Source organism: Folsomia candida, unplaced genomic scaffold, assembly GCF_002217175.1.
Source record: "Folsomia candida strain VU population unplaced genomic scaffold, ASM221717v1 Fcan01_Sc003, whole genome shotgun sequence".
NCBI lineage: Eukaryota > Metazoa > Arthropoda > Collembola > Entomobryomorpha > Isotomidae > Folsomia > Folsomia candida.
The window spans coordinates 10,147,923-10,172,617 of record NW_019091195.1 but is presented as its reverse complement, the minus strand read 5'-3'; the positions used below and the strand labels follow the sequence as shown (position 1 = coordinate 10,172,617).

Genomic DNA, 24,695 nt, shown 5'->3' with positions numbered 1-24,695 from the left:
ATTTTATTGTCTTTAAAGGTTACCACATTGTAAGGTTTGGTTCAGGGATGTTGCGTGGAATTACAATTTCGTGCACATGGATGACTACATATGTCTAGATGCTCATTTTTCATTCCAACCCCTACTTGCCATAAAATGAACAGATTGGTGGGTGACAGAGTGACACACCATCATCAAATATTATGTAGTGCTTAGTATTAGTGAGTGAGTGACACAAAAGTTCAGGGCTGAGTCTAAACTTTCCATCAGTCTAAATCTTCTGCACTTGATACGACGACGATCACAGAGAAAAAGGAGAATATTGCTTTCGTTGTACGCATTAGGTGCATAAGTACATGAGCAGATCTGTATCACACATGTATTCGAATTTGATGAGATTTCTGTGAGAAATGAACAAAGGTTGATTTGTTGGAGTAATTCGTTTGAGTAAACGCTCTATGCATACTAACATCTTATTGCATCTAATTAATCTTGTGCACGGTCGTGTAAATGTATGTACATATATGTATGCATATACTTTTAACGAAGTGGTTCAAATTTCTCAACTCGCTTCATGGAATGAAGTCATCCTTGCCATAAGTAGCTTGAATAACATCGCGTCAAGTGTTTTCTCGGGTAACGGAGCAGAAGTGTGAGAAAAAATAGTAGTGCGGTGCTCCCCATAGTTGGTGGAATCCTGAAGTGATCCACTTTCACCCGATCGATCTCCGTCCTCATCTGGAAAGTGCAACACAAACACGATGCGAAAAGATCTGTGATCTTAAAAGTCAAAAGTCAAAGCTGGGTGCAAGAGTCGCATGGATTCATAACTCGTAGAACTTATCCCCTCCGCTATTATTATACTCACCTTGAATCCGTCTGAAAGAGATTGGATAAAGTACATTATACTCCATTGTGGAGCAATTAGTGAATTAATAAACGTGGGATCGTGGTACTTTTTGCAGTGCAGTTATGCATGGAAGAAAGACGAAAATGAGGTTTTATACAACCAATACGTCTTCCATACTCAAGTGTTCAAATTCTTTCATCTCAGCGTTGCTGTGTTTGCAGTTACTACTTGTAGATTTTACACAAGGAAGCACACTCCACATTCCCATTCAGCTTCAAAAACATTTAAGTAAGGACCAACCATTTTAGTAGTATTCCTATTATTTCCATCATAGATCATGTAGTACATGATCCATTGCTCCAGCCATCCTGATGTAACATATTTGGACGACTACATAATTGGCAAAGGGAATTGATGTTGATGCAGTTGACTGATTTTTTTCTCTCATAACATAGGCTGTTTTGATGGATTAACCGTATTTCTCAGTGTGAGTGCAATTGCAGGTAATTAAAATAATCGTATTTATAATAAATATATGCACTAAATATTGCACATAATTCCAGCATGGTATTATCTTCAGGAGAGTTCTTTAGAGATGTCTCCTGCAAAGATAGATACCACGACATAAGGTTGACGACAAGAATTTCCACTTTCTGTCTTTTCTGTTTCTACAAAATGCTGCTCTGATAAACTACTAAATATCTAAACTATCTAGTTTTTCATACTTGACATACTTCAATCACCAAAAAATATTTAGCAATTGGAATGTGAATTGAATATAATTACACGTTAATAACGAGATACTTAATAAGCGTATACTGTAAATGCAATGTATGTAAGTATTTAATTCATGCACCACTCAACTCCTAAATTCTAAATTTCAGGATCTAAGAATGGAGTATTGCAAGATCGTTTGATTGAGATAAACTGGAATCATGCAGACCCGGAAGCACAAGACTGGGTAGGATTATTTGATCATGATCCCGGACAAGGAATCTCCGATCCACTGGAAGCTGTAAATGTCACATTAACCCGAGGTATCGTCTAATAATGACAATCTGCATATGAGATGAGACCTAAAGTTAGACGAAACAAATTTTGTCTCAGGGTACATCAAGACTGATTTTAGGTAACAATTTTATTTACTTTATATCTAATTGTGACACTTTATTGTTAATTATATTCAGAATTTGGCCGTTCATATTCTTTATTTGAAATGGTTCATTTTCAAAATGAGGGCCTTGGTAGTCTCCTCTAATTATTTTTCTTTTTTCCGTTCTGTTGTACATATATGTAATGTTTGGTCACATTTCGTGTCGCTTCTGTAATTTACCAAAAAGGAGGCTATTTGTGATTTTCGTTTCTGATTTTAGATTGGATAGACCTTCTCTAAACACGTCCTCCAGTATTTGTGTGGGTTATTGGATCGCGTATATACGAAAAAGCCAAATCTTGCAAATTAATTGTTTATCAACATATCCGAAATGGATGTATGAAATGAGGTGGGTGTCATATGTAACGCATGAAGATGGGGATCTATAAAATTCAAATGATAAATATCATGACACTTGCTGAAATGGAGGTCATGAAAATCGGGTTGAGCATTTTTGCGTTACATTTAATTTATGGACAACAACCCCAAAGGGGCTTAATTCACGGAAAGGGGGTCAATCACTTACAAAGTTTTCATTATCTGCAACTTTTGTACTTTTCTCAGGAACACAATCGGAGATACGCCACTCCACTCGTTGATGATACCAGGAACACATAATAGGTTAGTTAATGTTCCTGTATGTTTTCAGTAGCAATCACATAACATGAATATTATGACGAATTCAACATTTCAGTGGATCGTGGAAAGAATTCGAAGGAGAGACAGGTAGGTTATCTTTCACTGCTTTTATAACTGAATTGAAGAAGCGGCTAATTTTGCATGGAAAGTAAGTTTAGAAGGAGCCACTTCTTATAATACTCTAACCATAGTTATTTAATGTTCATCAACCACTCAACATGTTAATGACCTTTTTCAGACGTGTTTCAGAGATACTTGGTGAAGTAAGTCACATTCTTAATTTATGTACTTACCTTGCATACCAATGGCAATACCCAATTGTTCTTTTGTGCAGTCAAGATGAGTCAGTGTATAGTCAACTGGTGTACGGTGGGTTATTTTACTTACTTATGTGCATGCATTTATATGTGCACGTATGTATATGTACATAATAATTATCATTACAAATTTGTATATTTCATTCTGGCTGTTATTATTTATTCTTGAAGGAATTCGCTACCTTGATATTCGCGTAGGATATTATCCTTCATACCCAGAAAAGCTTTGGGTGAATCATAATTTTTATAGGATGAGACCTTTGTCTGAGATCGTAAAGGATGTCGCAAGATTTGTGGAAGAAACTAATGAAATTGTGAGCTATTTAAGAAATTGGTAGAACTTCTAATAATTTGGCAAAAATAAGTAAATGAAATCATTATTGATTGTATGTGAATAGGTGGTGATGGACTTTCACCGATTTCCTGGTAATTATGTTGTAATATGTATAATACATTATAAAGCAATTAGTATAGTCTAATTAAAATCTCTTTAAATTGATTATAGTCGGCTTTACAAGTCAGGATAGGCATGCCAAATTGGCAGGTTGATGAATCTTTAACAACCCTTTAAACATTGAAAGCTTGCTTTCCTCGCTAATTGAATGAATCTTGTGGTGGTCGCAGAATTTTTAGTTTCTGAACTAGGGAAACACATTGCTCCCAGAACTCTGTCCCCAAATGCGACGCCAAACGATTTGGTATTAAACATTAAGAAGTATTTATTAGTAAGAATTTAAATATATTCATACAAATATTTAAACAGTGGTCAATTGGTCGTACTGTAATCATTGCATATTCGGAACTCAAAGTCGTCCACTCTTACAACTTTTTGTGGCCACCACTGCCCCAGGTAGGAGTTCTTTCAAAGTTCCATGATAGGCAACGAGCGAGTTGAGATATGTCAATATTTTTAGGAATGGGGGGACAAACGACGGCTGCCTGATTTAAAGGGATTTTTAAGTGACGCATTACAACGACGATCCAAACGTGGGCAAATGTGGAGTGCGATGGCAGAATTTACCCCAAAAACAATCGACATAGGCAAATTTTTTGCAAGGTTTGCAAAATTTGCAAGGTTGCGAACCTTGCAAACCTTGCGAACCTTGGTTTCATTATTTAAATTTTCTTTAATTAGCAATTAAATTACTTCTATTGATATAGTGTTAAGGCCAACTTCTGGGCTTCGCAACCTTGCACAAGTAGTTAACATACCAATGACGTATTGGTTTCAAGAGAAAGACTGGTACCCGAAAACAAGTATTGTAGGTACGTAAATACAAGCACTTTTCTAAAAAAATTTCAAATTTTCTAAAACTCGATCACATGGTTAATGCATGCATAGATTCCTTGTTATTTCCTTCTGTTTTACCTTAGGATTACAAATAGTACATTACTGAAAGGAGAAAAATGACTAATAAAACTTTATTTGCTTTACAGCAACAGACTTTTTCATGGGGAATAATATAATTCAGACAAGTATTATCTCTAATTTCAAGGGTAATAATTGTACAACCTAGATTGATTAATGCCTAAATAATTAATATATGCGGAAATTATGTTGTCTTTCGAACCTAATATATGTACTGATTAATGATCCAAATCTTTTATTATCGGTAATTTTTAAATAATGATCACGAGTATACAATATAATAGCAACTTAGTTTTACTCACACTTTTTAGTTTAATGACAAAGAAAGAATCGTAAGTATGTATGTCGTCTGAAATAATATTACGAGTCATGCTCGAGTAAGTCCGGCTAAGTGAAATAATTTTTTATAATAATAAAGATACTTGTTATTCAATCAGCAACTACTGCACATTTAAGCACATGGTTTCTAAAGAACGTAATCCAGTTCGCATCGAGTGTACTGGTTTTTTGGATCATCTGATACTCTCGGATAACCAGCAACAAGAGCATCCTGTCCACCAATGTAAAGCGAGTTATAAATTTTCCAATAAACTTCACGAACTTTCCTAGCCGGATGAAATAGCCCCTGCAATGTGTACTGTAAGATTTTTATGGGACCAAGAGACACCCTCATTCCTTCTACAGCATCCATAAACGCTTGAACCAAATGTGGGGATGTTTCAAATATGTTGGGCTAAAAACAAACGTTTTACTTATTACATTCTAATCCATGTAGTAATCTGTGTAAATCTATGTAGCAATTCTGCACGTTGCATATGTGATGTACTTACCCAGACATAGTTTAGCAGATGGATTAAGGCGTCTTCGCAACCTGCCAAAAACAAATAAATAAATCTGATTAGAAAGTTATGTATCTTCTCGATCTCTCTAAACCAGTCATGGAAAATATTTTTACGTTAATTTTGGAAATAAAAAAACATACCGAAACCGTATACACCCAGAGCCAAATGTTTTATAGCAGCACACGACGTTTGACGATGCACAAGATCCCTAGTGAATACAACAGTTTTTATTTTATTTTATCTAGTTCATAAATGAACAAAAGAAAATCAGTACCTGTCCATAAGTGCATCTTCAAAGAGTGGGGTTACTGCATACACATAATCTTTTCCCATTTCACCAATATACTCGAACAAAAATGACAAGGATTTCAGTACTCCATTTTGGACATTCAACTCGGGAACTCGGTATTCATTCATCAATGCCGGGAGAACCGTAAACGGAGAACACGTTTCAGCAACAATAGCAACTGGTTTGAGAATCAAACATTAAATTAATTTTTGTATTAAACGTATAAATAATGTTCCATAACTTACTTGCAACAGTCGTACAAACACGATTTTGACGCTCCTGGACCCTCAAGTTAGCCAACAGCACATGGTTTACATCACTCGGCTATGAGTATAAAGTAATACAAATTATGAGCGTCATTAATATAATAACTAAAAAAAACAAGCAAAAAATAGTGAAATCACTTACTCCAATAGCTTTTGCAATGTAACCAAATGTATTTACAGTCGCTCGTCGAATGGCTTTCTTGTGCGCTTTAGCAAAAAGGAAAAAAAAGTTTAGATTAGAAACTGCATCGCGTTTGCATTTTACTTTAACCGTTTACCTTTCAATAATTCCAAAAGTTCAAAACAGATTCTCATCCATTCTCTGGCAGATACGAATTCGGGACCACGATCGGCTATTCTTCCCACCAAATCAATACAATTTTCTTGTACCTTTTCGTGCCTATTCTTAAGGATCGGAGTTAATCTAGGAAGCAAATCTTTAATCGGTGGGGTCATTTTCGTCATTCCAATGACATTGACAATGGCCTTCAATGCACCCAAAATACTTCCCAAGACTTCAGGATACTCTTCTCCCAAGTACTCGTACAACACAACTCCTGGAATGGTTGAACAATAAAATTATATTAGATTTATTGCTGGTGTTGGTAGAAATTGGGTTCTAGGGGTTATCGAATGGCAATGACTTGACTACTATTATCCAGTTTGGCAGCCATAGTAAGTAGACCAATAACATATGTAATTTAACTTACCTAAGTGTCCCATGAGTTTTTCTTCACTGCATGTTTTCATTACGGCTGCAATTTTAGAGATTAAATCCGCAGCTTGTTGTCGAACTTTTGCGGCCTTGTTGTTTAGCCTCCATAATATTGTTCCACAAATTTGGGGAAGATAAGGTTTGACGCGCTTGCCTAGTTGATTAACTATTGTTCCAAATCCATTCAGCAATACAACGTCCTACACAACCAAGTGATAAAAGAAAAAAAGTTGTATTTTGTCATTCTATAATTTAAATCAACCCGTATAAACAACCAGCCATATGGATTATTATCTTACCTCAGTCGTTTGTTCCTGAAATGCGTACAATATTCCATCAATGAGTTGTTCCTCCAACCGGGAATCTATGTCTGCAGCTATAAAAGGAGGGAGTACATTAGTTTTTCAAATGTTAGCATAAATATTTAAATGTTTCATATAAAAAATTTCTGCCATTGTACATTGTACTTACCCCCCAAGTTCGCCATGATCTTTTCAATGGTCTCGACAACCATTTTTCGATACGTTTCATTTTCATCTTTCAAATCGTCAACAATCCTGTTAACTATTTCTGAAGCGCCCACTTTGTTCGCGATTTCAACGGTAGTATCTACTAGTTGTCTGTAATTTCTTTTATCCAAAGCCATTCTGAAATAGAATAAATCATACATGGGTTAGCCTAGATACGTCTGAGGGGACAGATTTCTTAGAAAGTTCTAGAATATCAGGTTATTAACATGTTTTGGGAAGAATCAAAGAAATGATTCACAAAAATGAAGTCAGAAGTGGAGGCAAAGATGACTATTTTGAAGGACAAAGTAAAAATAATACCTGTGATTCCAAAAATGTTTGAAAAAATGTGGCAAGATTTCGTCCTTAATATATTGAGGTTCTACACCATCAGTTGCGCAACATTGTTTTACAACCTATATATATATACAAATATTATCGATTATTACTTGCGTATTTCAAAATAGTTTTCAGAAATATAGATGCTGGAAAGTGATTAACAATTGTCAAACCTTTAAAACAATCTTTTTCATTTCCTCATCAGGCGATTGGAACTCTCGAATTAAAATCAACATGACCTCCCTGGTGTAATAGTTTGCATATTCTGCGTCCATCAGAGGAATGAGGTAGCCAATAGCTTTCAAAAAAGCAGCCAAACCCTACATAACAAGTTATATTTTAACAGATTATAAATCGATATATTTTTTAATTACGATCATGCTGCTTTAAACAACATTTTTACCTTTCCTCGGTGGGAACGAATCCCTTTCCATAACGGTTTCAGAACTGAATCAAAACTTTCAATGCCGTACGGTGTGGCTGCTTCTGCTAGGGCCGCAATTGCCAGTGCCGTAATAGTTCGTACTTTTTGCTGTTCATCAACTAGACCATGCTCAATAATTTCCACTAAACTTTTAAGATGGGGTAAAATAGCGCATCCCATCAGGATGGATATCTGTTGCACAATCTTAATTCCAGTGTGACGAGCTAGAAAATAAATATTGATTAATATTTCTGAGCCATGTACATGTTGCTTTCACTCTCAAAAATAATGTCACTTTTACAAAATAGTGATTTTCCCTATTATATGATAATATCATTTATGTTAAATACTTGTGTGACATTTGTACTAACCTTGCCATGATTTCTTGCTTTTGCAGACAGCTTTCAAAAATGGTAACAGGGAGGGGATACCCAATGCAGATGCGACGACAGCAAATGCTCGGGCAGTTGTATTTCGCACGAACCTAAAAGTCAGTTATTAACAACCAGACATTAACAAGTGAATATACAATAATCATATTTAGTGCTATATCTTAAATTAATATGCTTACTCATCAATGTTGTCGATATCCGGTCTCATGGTTGAAATCATAGTAGCTAACCCTGCAGCTTTCGCCAAATTGGAAATAATTTCTCTGCCTTCAACACGAGCATAATAATCTTCGTCAATTAACAGTGGTTCAATAACGACCAAAATCTAAAAGAAAATGCATTTATATATCAAATATTGTTATACAAGTTCGTACTTTTTAAATAAATAACAGCTTAACGGGTTATAGTACCTTGTGGACGTAAGGTCGCACTAAATCATCAAGTTTATACAAGACACGATCTATGACCTTGACAAGCAAATGGCGCTCTTGATCTTCCAAAGTAGGAGACATCAACAAGGGCAAAATTTGATTAAACAAAGGTCCAGCCCCAAATTCTCGAGCCTAACAGTAACATGTTTTTTTAAATTAAAAAATGGATAATTTATGTCAATTATTTAAGCGTTTGCCTGTTAAAAATAGTAAATGTTGCGTACACGTACCTTGTCGGTAATTTGGCGTAAAGCTGATTTCCTCATTGGCGGCGTCCCATTCTTAATTTTAAGTAAAAGTTTCATGATTTTTCGTTCCTTTTGCTCTTCGGGGCTCAACGTATCCTCATCAACATCTATCAAAAGTTTATCAAAATATTGGGCATCTTCTGGCTTCAAAAATGGCAAATTCCCATCTTTTGGTTGGGCTTCTTGAAATTTTCCACTTTTTTCTTCAGTCTGAATAAAAAATCCTTGTGGAGTCCCAGCGATAGGAGTTGGTGTGGCAGACAGTTTTCTGGCAGGCGTTCTTATGGGTATGTACCCTTTAGAATTAATTCAAAAGACAGTTATGTATATGCTTATTATTTGCAGTAGCTTATTACTAATTTAGTTAATCAAAAATCAGTTTCACTACAAATCGTACGCACCTGCAGGTGGGGGTAGGACTTTATAACCAGGAGGAAACATTTGGTCCAACTCCTCGTCTGACAACGGTCGGTTTCGTTCATCAATTTCCTTTTCCCATCTATATGCTTGCAATTGTTCTGGCGTCATTTGAGCTAACTGACCTGAAAAACAGCAAAAAATTATGACTCAAATAAATATGCATTGATGGCACACCTATAAAAATATATATTTATAAAACATACTTGGCGAAGGTGTAGCCATTGCCATTGCCTTCGGACCCATGGGGGTTGCTCCACTGGGCGTCATCATGCTTGGCGTGTGAGGGGTCATTGGGGTGGCAGGAGTAGATGGTGTCATTGCAACAGCAGGCGTTTCATCCCATCTGCTTCTCCGTTTACTTGCAGAAGGAGTGGGTGTATTTTCAATCATGTCCACGCCACTTCTATCAACTTTGGGAGTTTCTGCCCAGCCGCTATTATTACCAGGAGTTTCTCGCTCGGTTCTGGGCGTTTCATCCCAACGATTACGGCGTACTGACGCATGTCCTGGCGTGGCATGTCCGTGTTCAGGTGTCTTATGGGCTGGAGTTGCATCCCACACATGATGTGAGGGAACCGCGCCAGGAGTTTCTCCTCCGCTAGGTCTCCCCGGCGTTTCTGCCCACCCAATATGCCCAGGCGTCTGTGACGAAATAACAAAAAAAATTAAGATACAAAAATAATACTACGCATTCAGAGTGAAGTGCTTACTTCTGCTTCCCACGTTGCAACCTTCTTGGTAGGGACTGTATTCTCATCCGCACCAGTTTGATCCCAGCGGCCCCTCTTCTTGGCAGATGTTTTTGTTGCACTTCCATTAGAGACTGGAACCAGGTCCCTTCCCTTTTCTTGAATCCTCTTATGAAGCTAAAGAAACAATTTTGTTAAGATTAATTGAATTATTCATTAATGCTAACGTGTATGCTAATGGATATTCGGACTTTTCAAGACAATAACTTACGTCTCGTTCTTGAGCTTTCAGTTCATTTTCAAGCATAACATCCTTGAAACCTCGTGATCCGACATCCGGAGTTTTTCCACCTGAACACACGAAAAGTTGACACGTTTAGTTTACTTTGAATTTAAAACTACAAAAGAAACGCGAGGTAAGATGATCACCATAAAAGCGTTGCAAATTTTGGCAGAATGACTTACTCAAACGCCTAATTAATTTCACCGCATACGTTTACTTAATATTTGTTATATAATCAAATTAACAAAATGTACCAGTTCACTGATTATTATTTATCAGAAAGCAATCAGTATTGCACAAGAGACTTTCAAATTTTCTTGTGTACTATACAAAAGTATGCGTTGAAATATGGGATGATCCAATGATCCTAGTCCCGAAAGCCTCCTCCTCACCGGCTCGGCGGCACAGGACAATGAGGAGTTGGGTAATTAAACCTAATAAAAACATTCTCTGGCTTTTAGTTAAATGGTGTAGTTTAGTGCACATTCGCTCAACTTTCACTCATTCGTTCTATAAGGACGGCATCTACTACAGTGCAACCTTGTTACGAGAATTCATTCAAGATAGGGTGGATATGTGGACGAGACGACGATGATTATTTTCCGGCGTTCTGTGACTTACCTTTTTCTTATCATCATCATCATCGACATCATCATCATTGCAAATCCGCCACTTTATCATCTGAAAAGGATTACCCATATTTCTGTTTAGAAATGTTGTCCATCCCACCAGCCTACTATCGAACGATGCCGAACAATGGTTGCTACTTACATCGGGCTGAGGATGACTCAAATTATGTTCGTCTTCCCTTTTCACAAAATTCCAATGCAATGTGTGGTGGGGCATATTTGTCACCTAATTCAATACCGGTTCTCAGTCTGGTGCAACAACGTACCGTACATATATATATACATATTACAAGCAGAACGAATGAAAAATTCTAACGATCGATACCACAACATATACATTTTTGTTTGCAATCATGAAATGTAATAATGAAGTACCATTTTGTACGCGTCCTTGACAATTTCAATTCACACCAAGCTATGCCATATTCTCACAACTTGCAAATAATACATCGATCAAGCACAACCAACCCTACGACGTGTAATCTACATGGAGATTAATGTAGTGACCATACAAATAGGAGAAAGAAAATAACAAAAGTACACACCGTCTGCAAAGGGATCAATTCGGTCCGGCGACAGCATTCGTTTCTGTTGGTTGGCTTTCTCCAAATATGAATTATTTTTCTGTCGATCTCGAATAGTGGGTCGCTTGTGTTCAGCAAAGGGATCAAAATCTTGATCCGACTATCAAAATAAAGCACAGTACGTAATTTGTTAGCAACATGTAGATAATCAAGTAGAATGTAAAATTTCAAATAATAAGCTACCTGTGGTATTTCATTAATAATTGACAATGGGGCGTTGTAGTTAATCCTAGATCTTCCGCCACCAGAAACCACAGGGGCTGCATCAACATCGTCGTCCTAAGTTAAGCAATATGCGAAAAATGAATAAAATGTTACTGGTATATTTCATTTTAAAGTTAAACGATCAAAAAATAACTTACATCTGCTTCTTCATTGGGTGCAATTGAATCGTAGTATCCTTCAAACTTATTGCTGGCTCCAAAAATTTCGGAATCAAACCCACCAAGCTTTCCAAGACCCACCTTATCTTCTTCGGAGACTACTGTATTTTCAGCCTTCTTTTGCCTTTGCAGTTCCAAAGCATGAGCTTCGATGTCTACAAGAAATACAATGTTTAAAAGTTGCTTATTTACAAGACAAAGTTTAAAATGGTCTGATATCTTACCTTCCTTCGTCCGTGGGGCCGACATGTTATCAAGTAGCTCCTCAAAGGGAGAAGTAACCCTACTCTATTATTTATTCTTGACTCCAATTATTTATCACAATAAAAAACAAATACAAATAACAGACTTTCACCGAAATAACTGCGAAAACGACAACAAACCTCAGGTGAAGAAGTCAGTTGTTTTCGCTTTACGTCGGCCCAAAAACACGGAGACAGATAACCTTCAGATTAAATTAGCCGTGTTGCGTACTGCTACACCACAAGTTTGAGGTTTCAAAAATTAGAATTGGCATAAATTGACAACTGTGTGAAAATTTCCGAGACGAAATTATGCAGCCGACGGGATAGCGAGAGTCGGAGGTGGCGACGACGGCGGATAGAGAGCGGTGTCAGTCAACCGCGCGAAACCAAATCTGGACGATCTTTACTCTGCCCAACCTCCTCGTCGTGCCGGAAAGTTGCATCACATTCACGGAATGAAAGGAGAAGTACTAATTCTCTGCTGAATGAATTGTGAAAAGTTTCTTAAAATTAATTAGTTATCCGAAACAGGGGAAAGAAAACAAATCCAGTGCAGTGTTTTGATTGAGTAGAAATTTGCAACTTATTTAAGAGGTGAGCCGTGTAGCTATTTCTTATTTCGTTTCATTTCACATTTGTAAATACTGGTTTTGTGTGATGTAATGTATGACACAGCATTTTAATTTTTAAGAATCAATCACAGTAACCTTTGGATTGAATAACAATGGCTCAAAGTAAATTAAACGATTTGGCTGGTCGGCTGGGGAAAAACCCGAGGGGCTTGGGACTTGGTCTTAAATTACTAGCCGTGGCAGGAGCAGGAGTGTATGGAATCAGTCAAGCAATGTACACCGGTAAGTATTAGGGCAAAATGATGAAAGGTTCGTAATCTGATGAAATGTATAATATTTTTTTAACCATTCGTGTTTTCAGTTGAGGGTGGTCAACGTGCAATCATTTTCAATCGAATCGGTGGGGTTGGTAATGACATTATGACTGAAGGTCTGCATTTCCGAGTTCCTTGGTTCCAGTACCCAATCATATATGACATTCGATCCAGACCAAGGAAAATTTCATCTCCAACAGGAAGCAAAGACTTACAAATGGTCAACATTTCCCTTCGTGTTCTCTCCAGGTAAGGTGGCTTCTTACCCAGTCAGTTATTTAGCTAAAGTTGAGCAGTTTACTGTGCTAAACAATATCTAGTCAAATAATTAGTAAAACTTCTTTCAGTGCTAGAGATAAGGCATGTGGCCAAAAATAATAGTTCTATATCATCATATTTGATTTATTTTTTGCATTACTTTTGTTCTCTAGACCGGATGCTTTTGCACTTCCAACGGTGTATAAACAATTGGGCTTGGATTATGATGAGAAAGTCCTGCCTTCAATTTGTAATGAAGTGCTGAAAAGCGTCGTTGCCAAATTCAACGCATCCCAGTTGATTACTCAGCGTCAGCAGGTAGGAATGGGTCCTAGAAACTTTGAAGCTTATAGTTGTTGATATACTCTTGAAATAACGTTTATTTTATCAATGTGTAGGTCTCCCTTTTGATAAGAAGAGAGCTGACAGAACGTGCTAAGGATTTCAATATCATTTTGGATGATGTGTCCATTACAGAACTGAGCTTTGGCAAAGAATATACGGCTGCTGTTGAGGCTAAGCAAGTTGCTCAGCAAGAAGCGCAACGTAGGTTTCATTATGTCTGGAGAAATATAAGACGAGAAGACTAATCTTATTATGAGAGACTTGTTTTTGATATATTAAGGTGCTGCATTCGTGGTGGATCGTGCCATTCAGGAAAAACAGCAAAAGATTGTCCATGCGGAAGGAGAAGCTGAAGCTGCGAAATTGATATCCTTTTTCATACAACGTTTTATTTTACTATATGTTTACTTGAGAGAGAACTTCGTTGGCCGTTCTTGAACGGCAGAAATTGTGAATGATGAGAAAATTAGCTGATTGTTCAGGTACTCCCCGTAGAAATCTTGGCGAGAGTGATATAGAACAAGTCCTCTCGTTGTAAAATCGACGGGACATGACCAGATCGATGGTTTAATTTAATTAAACCTTTGATTGATGATATTCGATATACGCATGACAATGTAAATGAACAACTTTCTTCTCAGAATAATGAAGCAAGTTATAGTCATTGTTATGCTAAATAACATTGGGGTATCTGAACTATGATGGCGTTCTTTAGTAATCTGACACAAATGGTGAAAACACGATAAAGAATAATTGTGGCAAATCAGTATTCCGATATTTTCCTTAATGGTATGTTTACTTGGGTGAGGCGATTGGTCAAAATCCAGGTTACTTGAAACTGAGGAAGATCCGTGCATCCCAGGCTATTGCAAGAACAGTGTCCCAGTCTCCCAACAAGCTCTACCTTAGTGGAAACAGTCTCATGCTAAACATCAACGATCATCAATTTGATGAACCTTTGTAAACACATTAATTTCAAATTAGTCTAGTTTAACTTATGATCCCTTGAATGCAAAGTAATTTCATATGTTGTTTATTTATTTTAGGGAGAAGTTGGACAAAAGAAAGAAGTTTTGAATCCATTATACAAGCAAAGTTCACCTCTGATGATGATAATGATGGAGACGACGCCGCTCTTACATCAAGTCATAAAATTTTTGATTAATTGTAGTACTTCATTTTTAAGACTAGTGTCTATGGTTGAATGAAACATTATAATATAATAACATTGTACCAGTGAGTCAAATAAAGATTCAAAAGTTGTATACATTTTTTGATGTTGGTAGAACAGTTAAGCATTTATTTCAGATTTAGGCAGTGACACTTGTAACTTTGTTATCATTTGTGTGTTATCAACTCATATGAGTTTGTCATAGGTAAAGTTATTAAACTGGCAGTCATCAAGTTGCTGTTGAATATTTGATTTGGTCTGAATCAGAAGAGTTGGATTCGGAATGTAATTTTTGGAACTTTTGTTTTTGTCACGTATATAGTATGAGAGAGCGCTGTTATAAATAATATATATGCATCTGGCTGTCTATCTGTCAGATGTTCAAAATGACCCAATATTAGTCACCACTAATTGTACTTTGTATTGTAAGACATCACCAACAACGGACATAACGACAAGCAGTAATTACTCAACGTATACAATAATTATTATGTTCTTAGTCTATGTTTTAATAACTTGCATGTCATGTTGTCTATCACCGATCTGACCGATCGTCTTGCATTTTTTAACTACCACATTTCATTTCGAAATAACCTTTCTCTCTCACATTCTTTTTTATATGAACCAGAAATTGCAAAAATATCTTAAAAGATTTTGCATGTATACAAACGCTTGAAAATTAACTCTGGTTTTGCATATGAATAATATCTTCCTCAGTCTCCAGCATACCATATTCTTCTTCTGTCATAAACTAGTCATGTATAACTGAAATAAATTGCTTTAAGGTTTAAAAATTGCATCATTTAACTTGAATGAGTAGGATTTAGTAGATGATATTAATCTGCTGAATCTCTGTCAAACTCTGAGTTGCTATTATCCATTAGGTGGGGAGTAGACAGAGTCGAACATGGTTAAAGGTCAGCAGGGTCTGGCTATGATTCTGTCCATGGGCAAACAATCCAGCACCGCACATCCCAAACTGCTTCGTCGAGTCAGCATTGGACTTACTAAACTCCACTTGTTCAGTCGATAATCGTACCTGCAACAGTACAGTCGCCATTTAAAATGTACCCAAGTGCGTCAGACATGGCGTGGCATGCTTATTAGGTTGCATTGCACCACCAACCAGTCATGACTTTCTCCGTATGAAAGAGAAAGCGAGAGACACGTATATATTACACAAGACAAGACTTCATGCGGTGAAATTGATGCATGGTTTTAGTCTTGACTTGATGGGAGTGTAAAATGCTACCAACCAACCACACCGAGGAACAAATGCAAAGAAAGAGCAAATGTCAAGAAAATAGAATAGCATTATGTGCGATACCTTTCCACGGTGCTCAGAGCTGCTGAAGATCCGTCGTTTCCTGTAAAAATATTGGATGGTTAGCTTGCTCAAGCCGATGATATTAAGATAAATAGGTCATTGATTTTTCTGTATCATTACCACCAATGGCGTACAAGTTCCCGTCCACAGCCACCAACTCATGGGTGGACCTAAGGCGTACAAAATACTTGAAATATGTACATATATGCAAAATGATCGGAATTTGATAATTTCATTGCGTTAATTTACACATTCCGAATGAAAAATACATTTGTTAAGTTAGCCCAGATTTGTAATTTATAAATAAATTATCAATGGATGCTAATCTTTTTTTCCTATACTGCGTCTTGCATTAAAGTAAATAGGTAGTTTTTAATTCATAAATTCAGAGCCTGCATCGTCCTCAGTGTGTGCAATCTACGAAACTGTCTAAATTGTTTATCGGACGTAGCATTACATTGCATGTGTTGACCTAGTCAGACAAAGAAAATGATGGTTGACCTTTGTCAATAAACCCGGTCATCATTTCGTTATCGGGATAATGACTGGCATTTCAAGAATCGTTTGGTATTTTTCAGATTTTTGTACTTGATTATATTAATGGTATACACAACAATAATGCACAACAATGCAATTTTGCTGTAGTGCATGACTTTTACCGTCTGGAATGCATGGATGCCACGGTTTCCCATCTCAACTTTCGAGGGTCGAATTTCTCGCACGATGAGAGGATTGAGCTCCCGTCACTCCCACCCACGCAGTACAAATGACCATCAAGGGAAGCAAGTCCCGTCGAGCTTCGTCGTTGCGATAGCGCTGGCACCGACTGCCACTTTCCTGAAATTTTTATTTTTATTATTTTCAAGGGAGGTTAGAATGGAGAAAGTCCGAAAGTTTGGCACCTTCTCTGGGGTCTAGTCTTTCCACGTTTCCCAGAGTCGCACTGGAATCAACTCCTCCTGATTTCCAACATAAAAAATATCGTTAAATTAAATTAAGTGTATCTCAAGATATTATGTAGATTAAGCCCAAATGGATGAAAATGAACTAATAATTTATAAACACTATAGGTTTATGACATTTTCAAAGCAAATCATGCACATTACACTATTATGCTCAAATAGAACACGGAAAAGAACCAGAATCTCAAACAAAATAATTGGTTCTCCTGTACAAACTAAATGCGTACTACTCCAAAATAGTAGATTTGCTTACCCACGGCCCAAATGCTGTTATCCATTGCTGCCAATTTGCAATACCTCCGCCTTTGAGACAGTGCAGGACAGCAACTCCAAATACCTGAAAGACAAGGATACATAAATGCAATGAAATCAGTCGACCATGGCTGGCGTAACACAATGATTGGAAATGTTATTTCAATTGTGTTAATTACCAGTGAGAGGATCATATCGTTCACAGCTCTGGAGCACAGAAACGCCGTCATATCCAGCAGCAACGTATATGATGCCGTTCAATGTGCACATTCCTGCAGGAAATAAATTAATTGGGGAAATGTAGTTTTCCCAACACATGTAGCTATGCTATAAAATGGAATGCCGCAATGCTTTTCAAGGCTTGAGAAACGTACCCAAGCAGCTTCGTCTTGTCCCCATTGAAGCAATCGGAGACCTGGTGAACGAGTAGACAGACATATTAATTAATCCGAGCAGTAACATTACCCGTCCTCCAGTTCCTCGCTCCCAAACCAAACGAGTGAAAGAAGATTTATGCACTTTCTCTATAGTGTTATACTAGCTACGTGTATGTGTATGTATGTAGTTACCATTTGTTAAGGCGGCTGTTCCAACATTCGCCACTCGAGAGGTCTGAAGTCCCATCATATCTGCACGTGATCAAAAATAGAATTCGCTTCATAAAGTGTCTTCCTCTCCCGTATAGATAATGCCAATCTCTATTCACGGAAATTACCCTCCAACTGCAAAAATAAATTTCCCCTCTCCAGCCACACCGCATCTTGATCTATACACACACACATGTACATACCAAAGGTTAAAGGGGACCATGAAATGCATAGAATTTAGGAAAGTACCTTCTCGTCAATAAAGGGCTAACTGAAGACCATCGATCCGTTCTATCCAATGAAAATATAGTATCATTAAAACCCATTGCGAAATGAAGAAAAACAACAAGTACTACACATATGTACATACATATCAGTATGTACATATTATGTAGTATGAATAATATTTCGAGATCATATACATATACATACCTCGGGTTGTAGCATTCGCTTTCACTATGAATAGCAAAAAGACTACCTCCACCTGCAAGAGCAACCCAAACATAAATGCAAAATAAAAAATACCTCATAAACCCGATGAGGCATAATCATAGATTCTGTATATTGGCATAATTTACCAATAGCAAAAATATAGGGGCGAATTCCATCGGGCTTTCTTTCCTGTGTTCGGTCGGAAGACAGGGAAGCTCTCTGTTGTCAAATTAATTGGGTTGAAATACGATTGAAGTAAGTCTTATGTATGTAAATATATCTGCATGTGTACCTGTTCAGGGAGCAAGTGATATCTCATAGCTTCCAATAACAACTCTTTGCATCCAGGATCTCCTTTTATTAATTCTTCAGAGTCCACCGACGTCATTAGGAATTTTCTTCCCAAGAGCGGAAGTCGCACTTTGGATAATAGCTGTCATTGAGAATTAATGGTACATCATCATCATTTATCATCATATAGTCTGACAGAACCATTGAAGCAGTATGATTGGAATCAGAAGAGGTGAAATTCTTTGAGAGGTGAGAAGGGGAAAGGTCGCAGTTCTCAGAGAATCAATTCAAGGAGAATAACGGTAAGGATAAAGAGAAATGGTGGGTGGAATGTGGAAATATTTCAAAATGTAAAAGCCTTATTGTAAATATGTGCACGTACTCGAGATAAAAATTGTCTGCGATTTTCGATATCATGTTTCACCTAAAATTAATAAAATATATTTATAGATATTGCTATATGTTGTTTTGTATATCATGTTTATGTTGCATACCCAAGCCATCGCCGCCTCATAGGTTGTTTCTTCGCTGGGAACATTCAATCTTCCAGACCCCAAAAGTTCCTCGACCTGTAAACAGTATCATAATAATATATGCACGCATATGTCGTAACGTATTGGCGATGCTTGTTGATAGTGCAATAGGTGCTTAGAACACACGAATATTAATTTGGGACAACAATGTCTCAAATTACCCTTATGTTTCATGTATGCACACAGCTTTCTATTATTGAGAGCCTTGTAGACAGTTCATTGATTTTTGCATTAACTTACTACTCCAATGCTGTGTTGAAAATCAAGGTTGGAGTGGAAATCATGTACTTTTTATAACCCTTATAACGCTGAACATGTCATAACGAAACTAAAACCATAATGCCTCAGAATAGAATCTTGGATGATGAATGGTTATTTTCTTTCTCTAAGAATTGACCACTCATCTCATTTCCCATCATGAAACTACTTATTACAGTCGTGTTTCCAGCTCAGAATAACATTTTCCTTCATAAAGTAGGAAAAAGTGTTCCTTCCCCACATACAAATCCTGTGGTAAATACAGAGGTCGGTTACGCAGAGTTTGGAAAGCTAAAGCTGGAAAGGGATAGCAAGCAAGCAGGAAGTTGAGACAATTCGTGTGCCGACCAAGTGAAAAGGTGGACGTGTGTGTGGCAGAGCAATCACGGAAGGAAGACGAGAACGTCTTTTTGTGGCTCTGGTGGTGAGCCTTTCTCGTGTTTCCAGGTTTTCTCCTTCATCTCAACCGTTCCGTAATATCCTTTCAGCAAAATAAATTGTCAAATGCGTGCTACCTTATTACTCAACCTCGGCTATTACATAGAAGTATACGAAAAATGTCTTACAAGGTTCAGACAGAGTCAATTTGAGCTTTACTATTACGTCATCCGAGCATACCATACCATACCATCCGACGATGCGAATGGATAATGTTATGATAAAGATTTACTCTTACGCAGGTCGAAACTTGGTGAAATCACAATTTATGAAACGTATGAAACATACTTATATAAATGACCATGAGAGAGGATGAAGATAAAACCGCTGTTTATGGTCACAGGGGAAACCCTAATATAATTTCTAGTTGGAACCTACAGTGGCAAAACTGGGACGTATTTTATTTATTTACCTCTTCCAACGGAAGTAGAACAAATTCCTCCGTGTTCATCACGTCGGGGAAGTTTTGGAGAACAAAATGGTGTGATTTTGTCTGGAGTTCTTTACAAGCATGAGCATCTGCAAAATTTAATACAAATAATCAGCTAAACCAAGAAATATTCATAAGAAAAATTAAAATTTACCAACCTGCAAAATTCCTTATGCCCAGGCAGTTAGAGGGATGCAATTGGCTAATTATAATAATTATAATAATTATATAGTAATTATAATGATTATAATTAATTATATGTAATTGGATTACCGCAGAAGGAATTTACAGCACGCTTCCCTCACCATTGACATTTGGAGAAGGCTTGACGCTGGAAGCAGTGCCTGCAAAGTATGATTTCGGGATATTGTATAAATAAGCACTGCATGGCAATACACAAAGAGAAAGAAATGAACTAAACTTTGATCTGGAAGGAAGGAAGCACTTGTAAATTTTGGCCGAGTAACAAACTACTTACTTGGACATTGTCTTCTGTAATAATCATACTGCCGACATAACTGTACTCAACAAGCTGTTGCATTGCATCTGGCTCTATTTCGTGGATGGTTACTGTCGTCTGATTCTTTTCCGCCATGTCATCTGCCACAAAATATTTCAGAGTGAACTGGTAGTAGGATTCTTGTTACAAAGAATGGAGACATTTTATTGCGAGAGAAAGCAGCAAGTTTTAAGAGATAAAGAAGCAGTCGGAGACAACTGGAGTCCGCCTTCGGAATGGCAATGATTTGGAGGAGGATCTACAAAGCCAGCTAAACATCTGACACTGATGGCAAAGAAGGGAAGGGAGAGAAAGTTTCCAGCTCCGACTGTTCCTATACATATATTTCCTTACTGTGAAAATATATGATTTCTCGGTGACATGCTCTAAAAGTGAATTCTACTTAAGGAGCATAAAGAGGAGACATATTATTTACTGTCACCATCCACATTTCGCTTTTACCGTTGAACATGCAGTGAAAGTATGGGCTACTTGCAGCCAGCACAGCTTTGTGAGCTAGGATGGAGACATTCGCCACTACGATGGAGACATCACAGAGCTAGAATCCAGAAAAAGACACGAGATACACCCTCATTCCCTTATCTCGTCGTAAAGTTGGATAGTTGGTCCACGGCCTTGACTCACTACGTATACTTACTTTCCCCACTGTAACAATTTGTTTGTTATGTCGTTGCGAAAGTAATGAAAACGAAAGAAATGTCGGTCAAGGGAAATTGCAAAATGAGACAACGTACTGGTAGACTATACACCAACTAAGATGTAATTGCATCTCTACTAATGTGGAAAGTTTTGTCATGTTTTAGGAACTTGGATATTACACTTAATTTCTTTCATTCACGACCTTTAGTTATGTAAAAGGTAGCCTTTGTTCCATTAAAAATTTCTCATCTCGCAAAAGTGTTTATAATTATTACAACTAACTTGGACGAATTTTTCTGTTATGAAGGTGTAAAACTAATTAATAAAAGTTGGTTGTCTGACCTCATTGTTGGCTCTCATCTGGTTCAGAGCGGAGAAGGCGTCGTTGGCGTGGCTGGGATTCCTGTGGGTGAATGGGGTTGACATGGAATCCGTGGTGACGAGGAGGCCCGTGGTGGACGTGGAGGTTGGTGACGATGGAGTGCCGACGGAGTGGTATAGCGTCGCCCGGGCATCACGGTCCTTCACGGGCAGTTTGAGAGAAAGTCGCCCTGGAGTGTGTGGCAGGGTGGCCGACTTTCGCTCTACATCCGTCGTCTCTAGCCCCATCTTTATACTGATTCTGACTTCTTCCTCCAGTTAATTCTAAACCACTCGGTTCACGAGGACGATTCGACGGTTTTTGGCTAATAATTAATAGCCCAGACAGTACAAAAGAGATCTGCGAACCAAAAATTCACATAGTTTTTGATGTTCTCACTTGTAAATTCCATGTTATCTTATTTTAAACCAACGTAGCATTGGAGTTTTTACAAGTTTTCAAATAGTGCATTTGAGACGTGTGATACAAATCAGCTATATTATCTAATCATCTATTTGTCAGAGATGTAGACAATTATTTACACTTAATCTGTTATTCCTACAGAGCATTCCTTTAGTATTTGCTATTTATTGGTTGTTTGTACAAGTATTTCCCCCTCAGGAGAAATCCAATCTAAGCCTCTCTAGGATTTGTTGCTGCTCCCCTCTCTCAAATAAATCTCAAGTCAACTATGTATGAGTGAATCCCCATTGTATTCCATCCAACTGACAACTTTTCTTCCTCCGACAGAAAAGTCTCGACAAAAGAGTGTATTTATTTTGCACATATCTTGCATCGTGACTCTCTTTCCCCATTGAGTTGGAAATATTTCTTATTACAATTCATATTGGTAGTAATGTTGAATTTAGTTTTGTAGTGAACTTACAATTTCTAAAATATTTATTATCGAATTAAGCTATATGTGCTATGAGCCATTCAAAGTTTGAATTTCAAACCTCACTACAGTACTACTTCATACTTTAAGATTACATCATGAGTATACACAAAGGTCTGCTTATAATTTATTCTGGATTGCTTCAAGCGTTAAGGAAAAAAGTCGTAAAAAGTCGAATCTCCGAAAGGGATCAAAGCGACAAGAAGAAGACATTTTCAGATTGACCTCAAGAGCAATGCAATAAGGGGATATAAACAAGTATATATCTCTATTTGGATAGTGGGATGAAATGAAACCCTGTAGTCTCATCCGTAGTTGCATCCTAAATCCCTTCAAGCAATCATTACTTTCATTACTTTTTTGCATTTCGTCTGGAGTAGGGAAAGGAAAACTCGGAGCTGCTGAAGAAAGGACAACCAAGTCAATGTGTGAACAAGAAGGATTGGCTTTGAAATTAGATTTGGAGAGAGCATAAAAACACTCCGGTTTGTGAACGAAATGAACCGTGCAAGAAGAAGCCAAAACAGACTGAGGGCACATATGTAGAAGAAATTCTCATTATAATGTATTTGTTTCGACTCACCACACCAGTCGACAAGGCAAAATGCTATTGACTTTCTCCATGTAGTGAGGCCCCATGTTGAATTTACGAGCTATGGGCCACTACCATCATCATTCTCTGCAACGGATACTGACACTGTTCTTTATTTTATGATAAGATAGTCTTTGGACTGTGCTACGCTGGTGCATTTTTACATCCATGTTAATTTAAGGACTAATTCTACATATTCCGCATAACTATTTATAGAACTGATGCATGCACATATGCACTATCATCGTATAACTAATGCATATACACAAGTATGCCCTACTAATAACAATTGGAAGTGAATGTCAGTTCACAATGGATAAAAACCTTGAGTTTGTTTATACATACACAAAGACAAGACAATTTTCCGTGCCTGATTCATTAGCGAAACATTTTTCATATGGTGTGTGTGTAACATCAAAAAGTAATGATAAGCTGAAAGGACAGCTTAATAATAAGTTGGAAAACCTCCTGTTCTAATTCGAGTTTAAGAACCTGTGCATGTTTCGACAAAGCAATTTCTCCAGATTTATTACAGCGAAAACCATGCCCTTATCATGTTGTGTCGTTCAATGTGAATGAACTTGGCAAGTTACGCTTTACGAGAAATCAATTATATGTAGCATAAGCAATACATATGAAGTTTTGGGCTTTCCTCATTTGGACAGGTGTGTGTGCATGTATGGTACCCTGCCTCTGACTATTTCAGTTTTATTGATCAATGAATACAAGCCTCTGATGTCATTGCCACCACACAACACTCGAAATTATAGTTCCGCGTTGAATACCCTCCTTTGACAAGCAAATTATTAAGATTGGCCTAGCGCCTTATCCTACTTACGTAAGACTGAAGTATATTATATGAAACGTGTTATCTAATTAAGCTATTACTTACTCAAGTATCTTTAGACAACAATACGGTCAGTTATAAGTATGAGATGTCAATAAGTGAGAAATAATAAGTACGCACAGCTCCTCACCTTTATTCACCAAATCCTTGCCGAGGAATTGAGCACGACGCTCTGTGGTCACCACTCACGGAATATTTACTTTATCAAACGAGGCCACGAGTTGTGAAGTTGATGGGAATTGGCTGAGAAGGCGGATGAGATAGTGCTTTCTTGGAGAATTAATTGAAATCTAAGCAACACGTTGTCAGGTGCAGTGAGGAAAGAGAAGCCCGGGCAGTGTCCGACCGATCCGACCTCACGAGACGAAGTCTGATCCTCGACTCGACAGCACCAGCGTCTTCCCAGGATGCGAGGAGTGTGTGGTGGGAGAGAGGAGAAAGCACGTCTGGGTTGCTGGGGTTGGTCGGGGAAAGTAGCAACCTGCCAAATGGAAAGGGCTTTGAACCTCTCTCGATAGACTCCTCATCGGATAAGGAACACCCATATCCAACCAACCCTGGCACTAGTATCTGCTGCTACCCATACTGAGAATCGTCTCAATCTTCTCCCACCAATCTATAGCCCATAGGAACGGCACACACACCGGATGTTCTCCATTTCAACGTGGTCTTTTCC

General features: G+C 37.6%; 4 protein-coding genes across 6 annotated transcripts; 2 read left to right on the top strand and 2 right to left on the bottom strand.

Annotated features, from left to right (window-relative positions):
* Window positions 1–496: 496 nt before the first annotated feature.
* LOC110845482 (PI-PLC X domain-containing protein 1) lies at window positions 497–4,743 on the top strand. The gene is made up of 17 exons (XM_022091914.2): window positions 497–1,117; window positions 1,285–1,332; window positions 1,714–1,866; window positions 1,937–1,958; window positions 2,203–2,331; window positions 2,547–2,603; window positions 2,677–2,708; window positions 2,860–2,884; window positions 2,956–2,990; window positions 3,110–3,252; window positions 3,337–3,364; window positions 3,444–3,482; window positions 3,563–3,636; window positions 3,702–3,788; window positions 3,853–3,979; window positions 4,100–4,204; window positions 4,376–4,743. Exons 1-17 carry the CDS (start codon window positions 952–954, stop codon window positions 4,453–4,455), a joined length of 1,350 nt encoding a protein of 449 aa, XP_021947606.1. The 5' UTR covers window positions 497–951; the 3' UTR covers window positions 4,456–4,743.
* On the bottom strand, window positions 4,520–12,315 carry LOC110845481 (splicing factor 3B subunit 1). Of its 2 annotated transcripts, XM_022091912.2 has the most exons (25): window positions 11,975–12,315; window positions 11,730–11,905; window positions 11,551–11,646; window positions 11,329–11,467; window positions 10,143–10,222; window positions 9,893–10,048; window positions 9,386–9,824; window positions 9,164–9,304; window positions 8,745–9,058; window positions 8,494–8,646; window positions 8,263–8,408; window positions 8,063–8,175; window positions 7,671–7,915; window positions 7,441–7,587; window positions 7,250–7,344; window positions 6,891–7,066; window positions 6,719–6,795; window positions 6,415–6,619; window positions 5,983–6,261; window positions 5,847–5,911; window positions 5,684–5,762; window positions 5,424–5,616; window positions 5,290–5,357; window positions 5,138–5,178; window positions 4,520–5,040 (listed from the first exon to the last, which is right to left on the bottom strand). In XM_022091912.2, the coding sequence occupies exons 1-25, from the start codon at window positions 11,997–11,999 to the stop codon at window positions 4,774–4,776; spliced, it is 3,915 nt and encodes a 1,304-aa protein (XP_021947604.1). In that variant the 5' UTR covers window positions 12,000–12,315; the 3' UTR covers window positions 4,520–4,773. The 2 variants fall into 2 exon arrangements, with proteins under 2 accessions (XP_021947604.1, XP_021947605.1); XM_022091913.2 differs by lacking the exons at window positions 11,329–11,467; window positions 11,551–11,646; window positions 11,730–11,905; window positions 11,975–12,315 and adding exons at window positions 10,776–10,835; window positions 10,926–10,977.
* Window positions 12,316–12,439: 124 nt separating this feature from the next.
* Window positions 12,440–14,751, top strand: LOC110845957 (prohibitin-2). 2 transcript variants are annotated; one of them, XM_022092517.2, is made up of 8 exons: window positions 12,440–12,589; window positions 12,687–12,849; window positions 12,929–13,130; window positions 13,313–13,457; window positions 13,538–13,685; window positions 13,765–13,850; window positions 14,284–14,444; window positions 14,531–14,751. In XM_022092517.2, exons 2-8 carry the CDS (start codon window positions 12,720–12,722, stop codon window positions 14,559–14,561), a joined length of 903 nt encoding a protein of 300 aa, XP_021948209.1. In that variant the 5' UTR covers window positions 12,440–12,589; window positions 12,687–12,719; the 3' UTR covers window positions 14,562–14,751. The 2 variants fall into 2 exon arrangements, with proteins under 2 accessions (XP_021948209.1, XP_021948210.1); XM_022092518.2 differs by having other exon boundaries at window positions 12,452–12,589; window positions 12,699–12,849.
* Window positions 14,750–24,667, bottom strand: LOC110845956 (kelch-like protein 17). The gene is made up of 23 exons (XM_022092516.2): window positions 24,150–24,667; window positions 21,667–22,045; window positions 21,127–21,223; window positions 20,644–20,765; window positions 20,439–20,509; window positions 20,324–20,367; window positions 20,148–20,254; window positions 19,001–19,075; window positions 18,889–18,930; window positions 18,508–18,648; window positions 18,362–18,434; window positions 18,216–18,267; window positions 18,033–18,074; window positions 17,912–17,962; window positions 17,766–17,825; window positions 17,571–17,611; window positions 17,376–17,468; window positions 17,198–17,281; window positions 16,885–16,941; window positions 16,642–16,819; window positions 16,103–16,152; window positions 15,983–16,022; window positions 14,750–15,694 (listed from the first exon to the last, which is right to left on the bottom strand). Exons 2-23 carry the CDS (start codon window positions 21,931–21,933, stop codon window positions 15,574–15,576), a joined length of 1,908 nt encoding a protein of 635 aa, XP_021948208.1. The 5' UTR covers window positions 21,934–22,045; window positions 24,150–24,667; the 3' UTR covers window positions 14,750–15,573.
* Window positions 24,668–24,695: the final 28 nt, after the last annotated feature.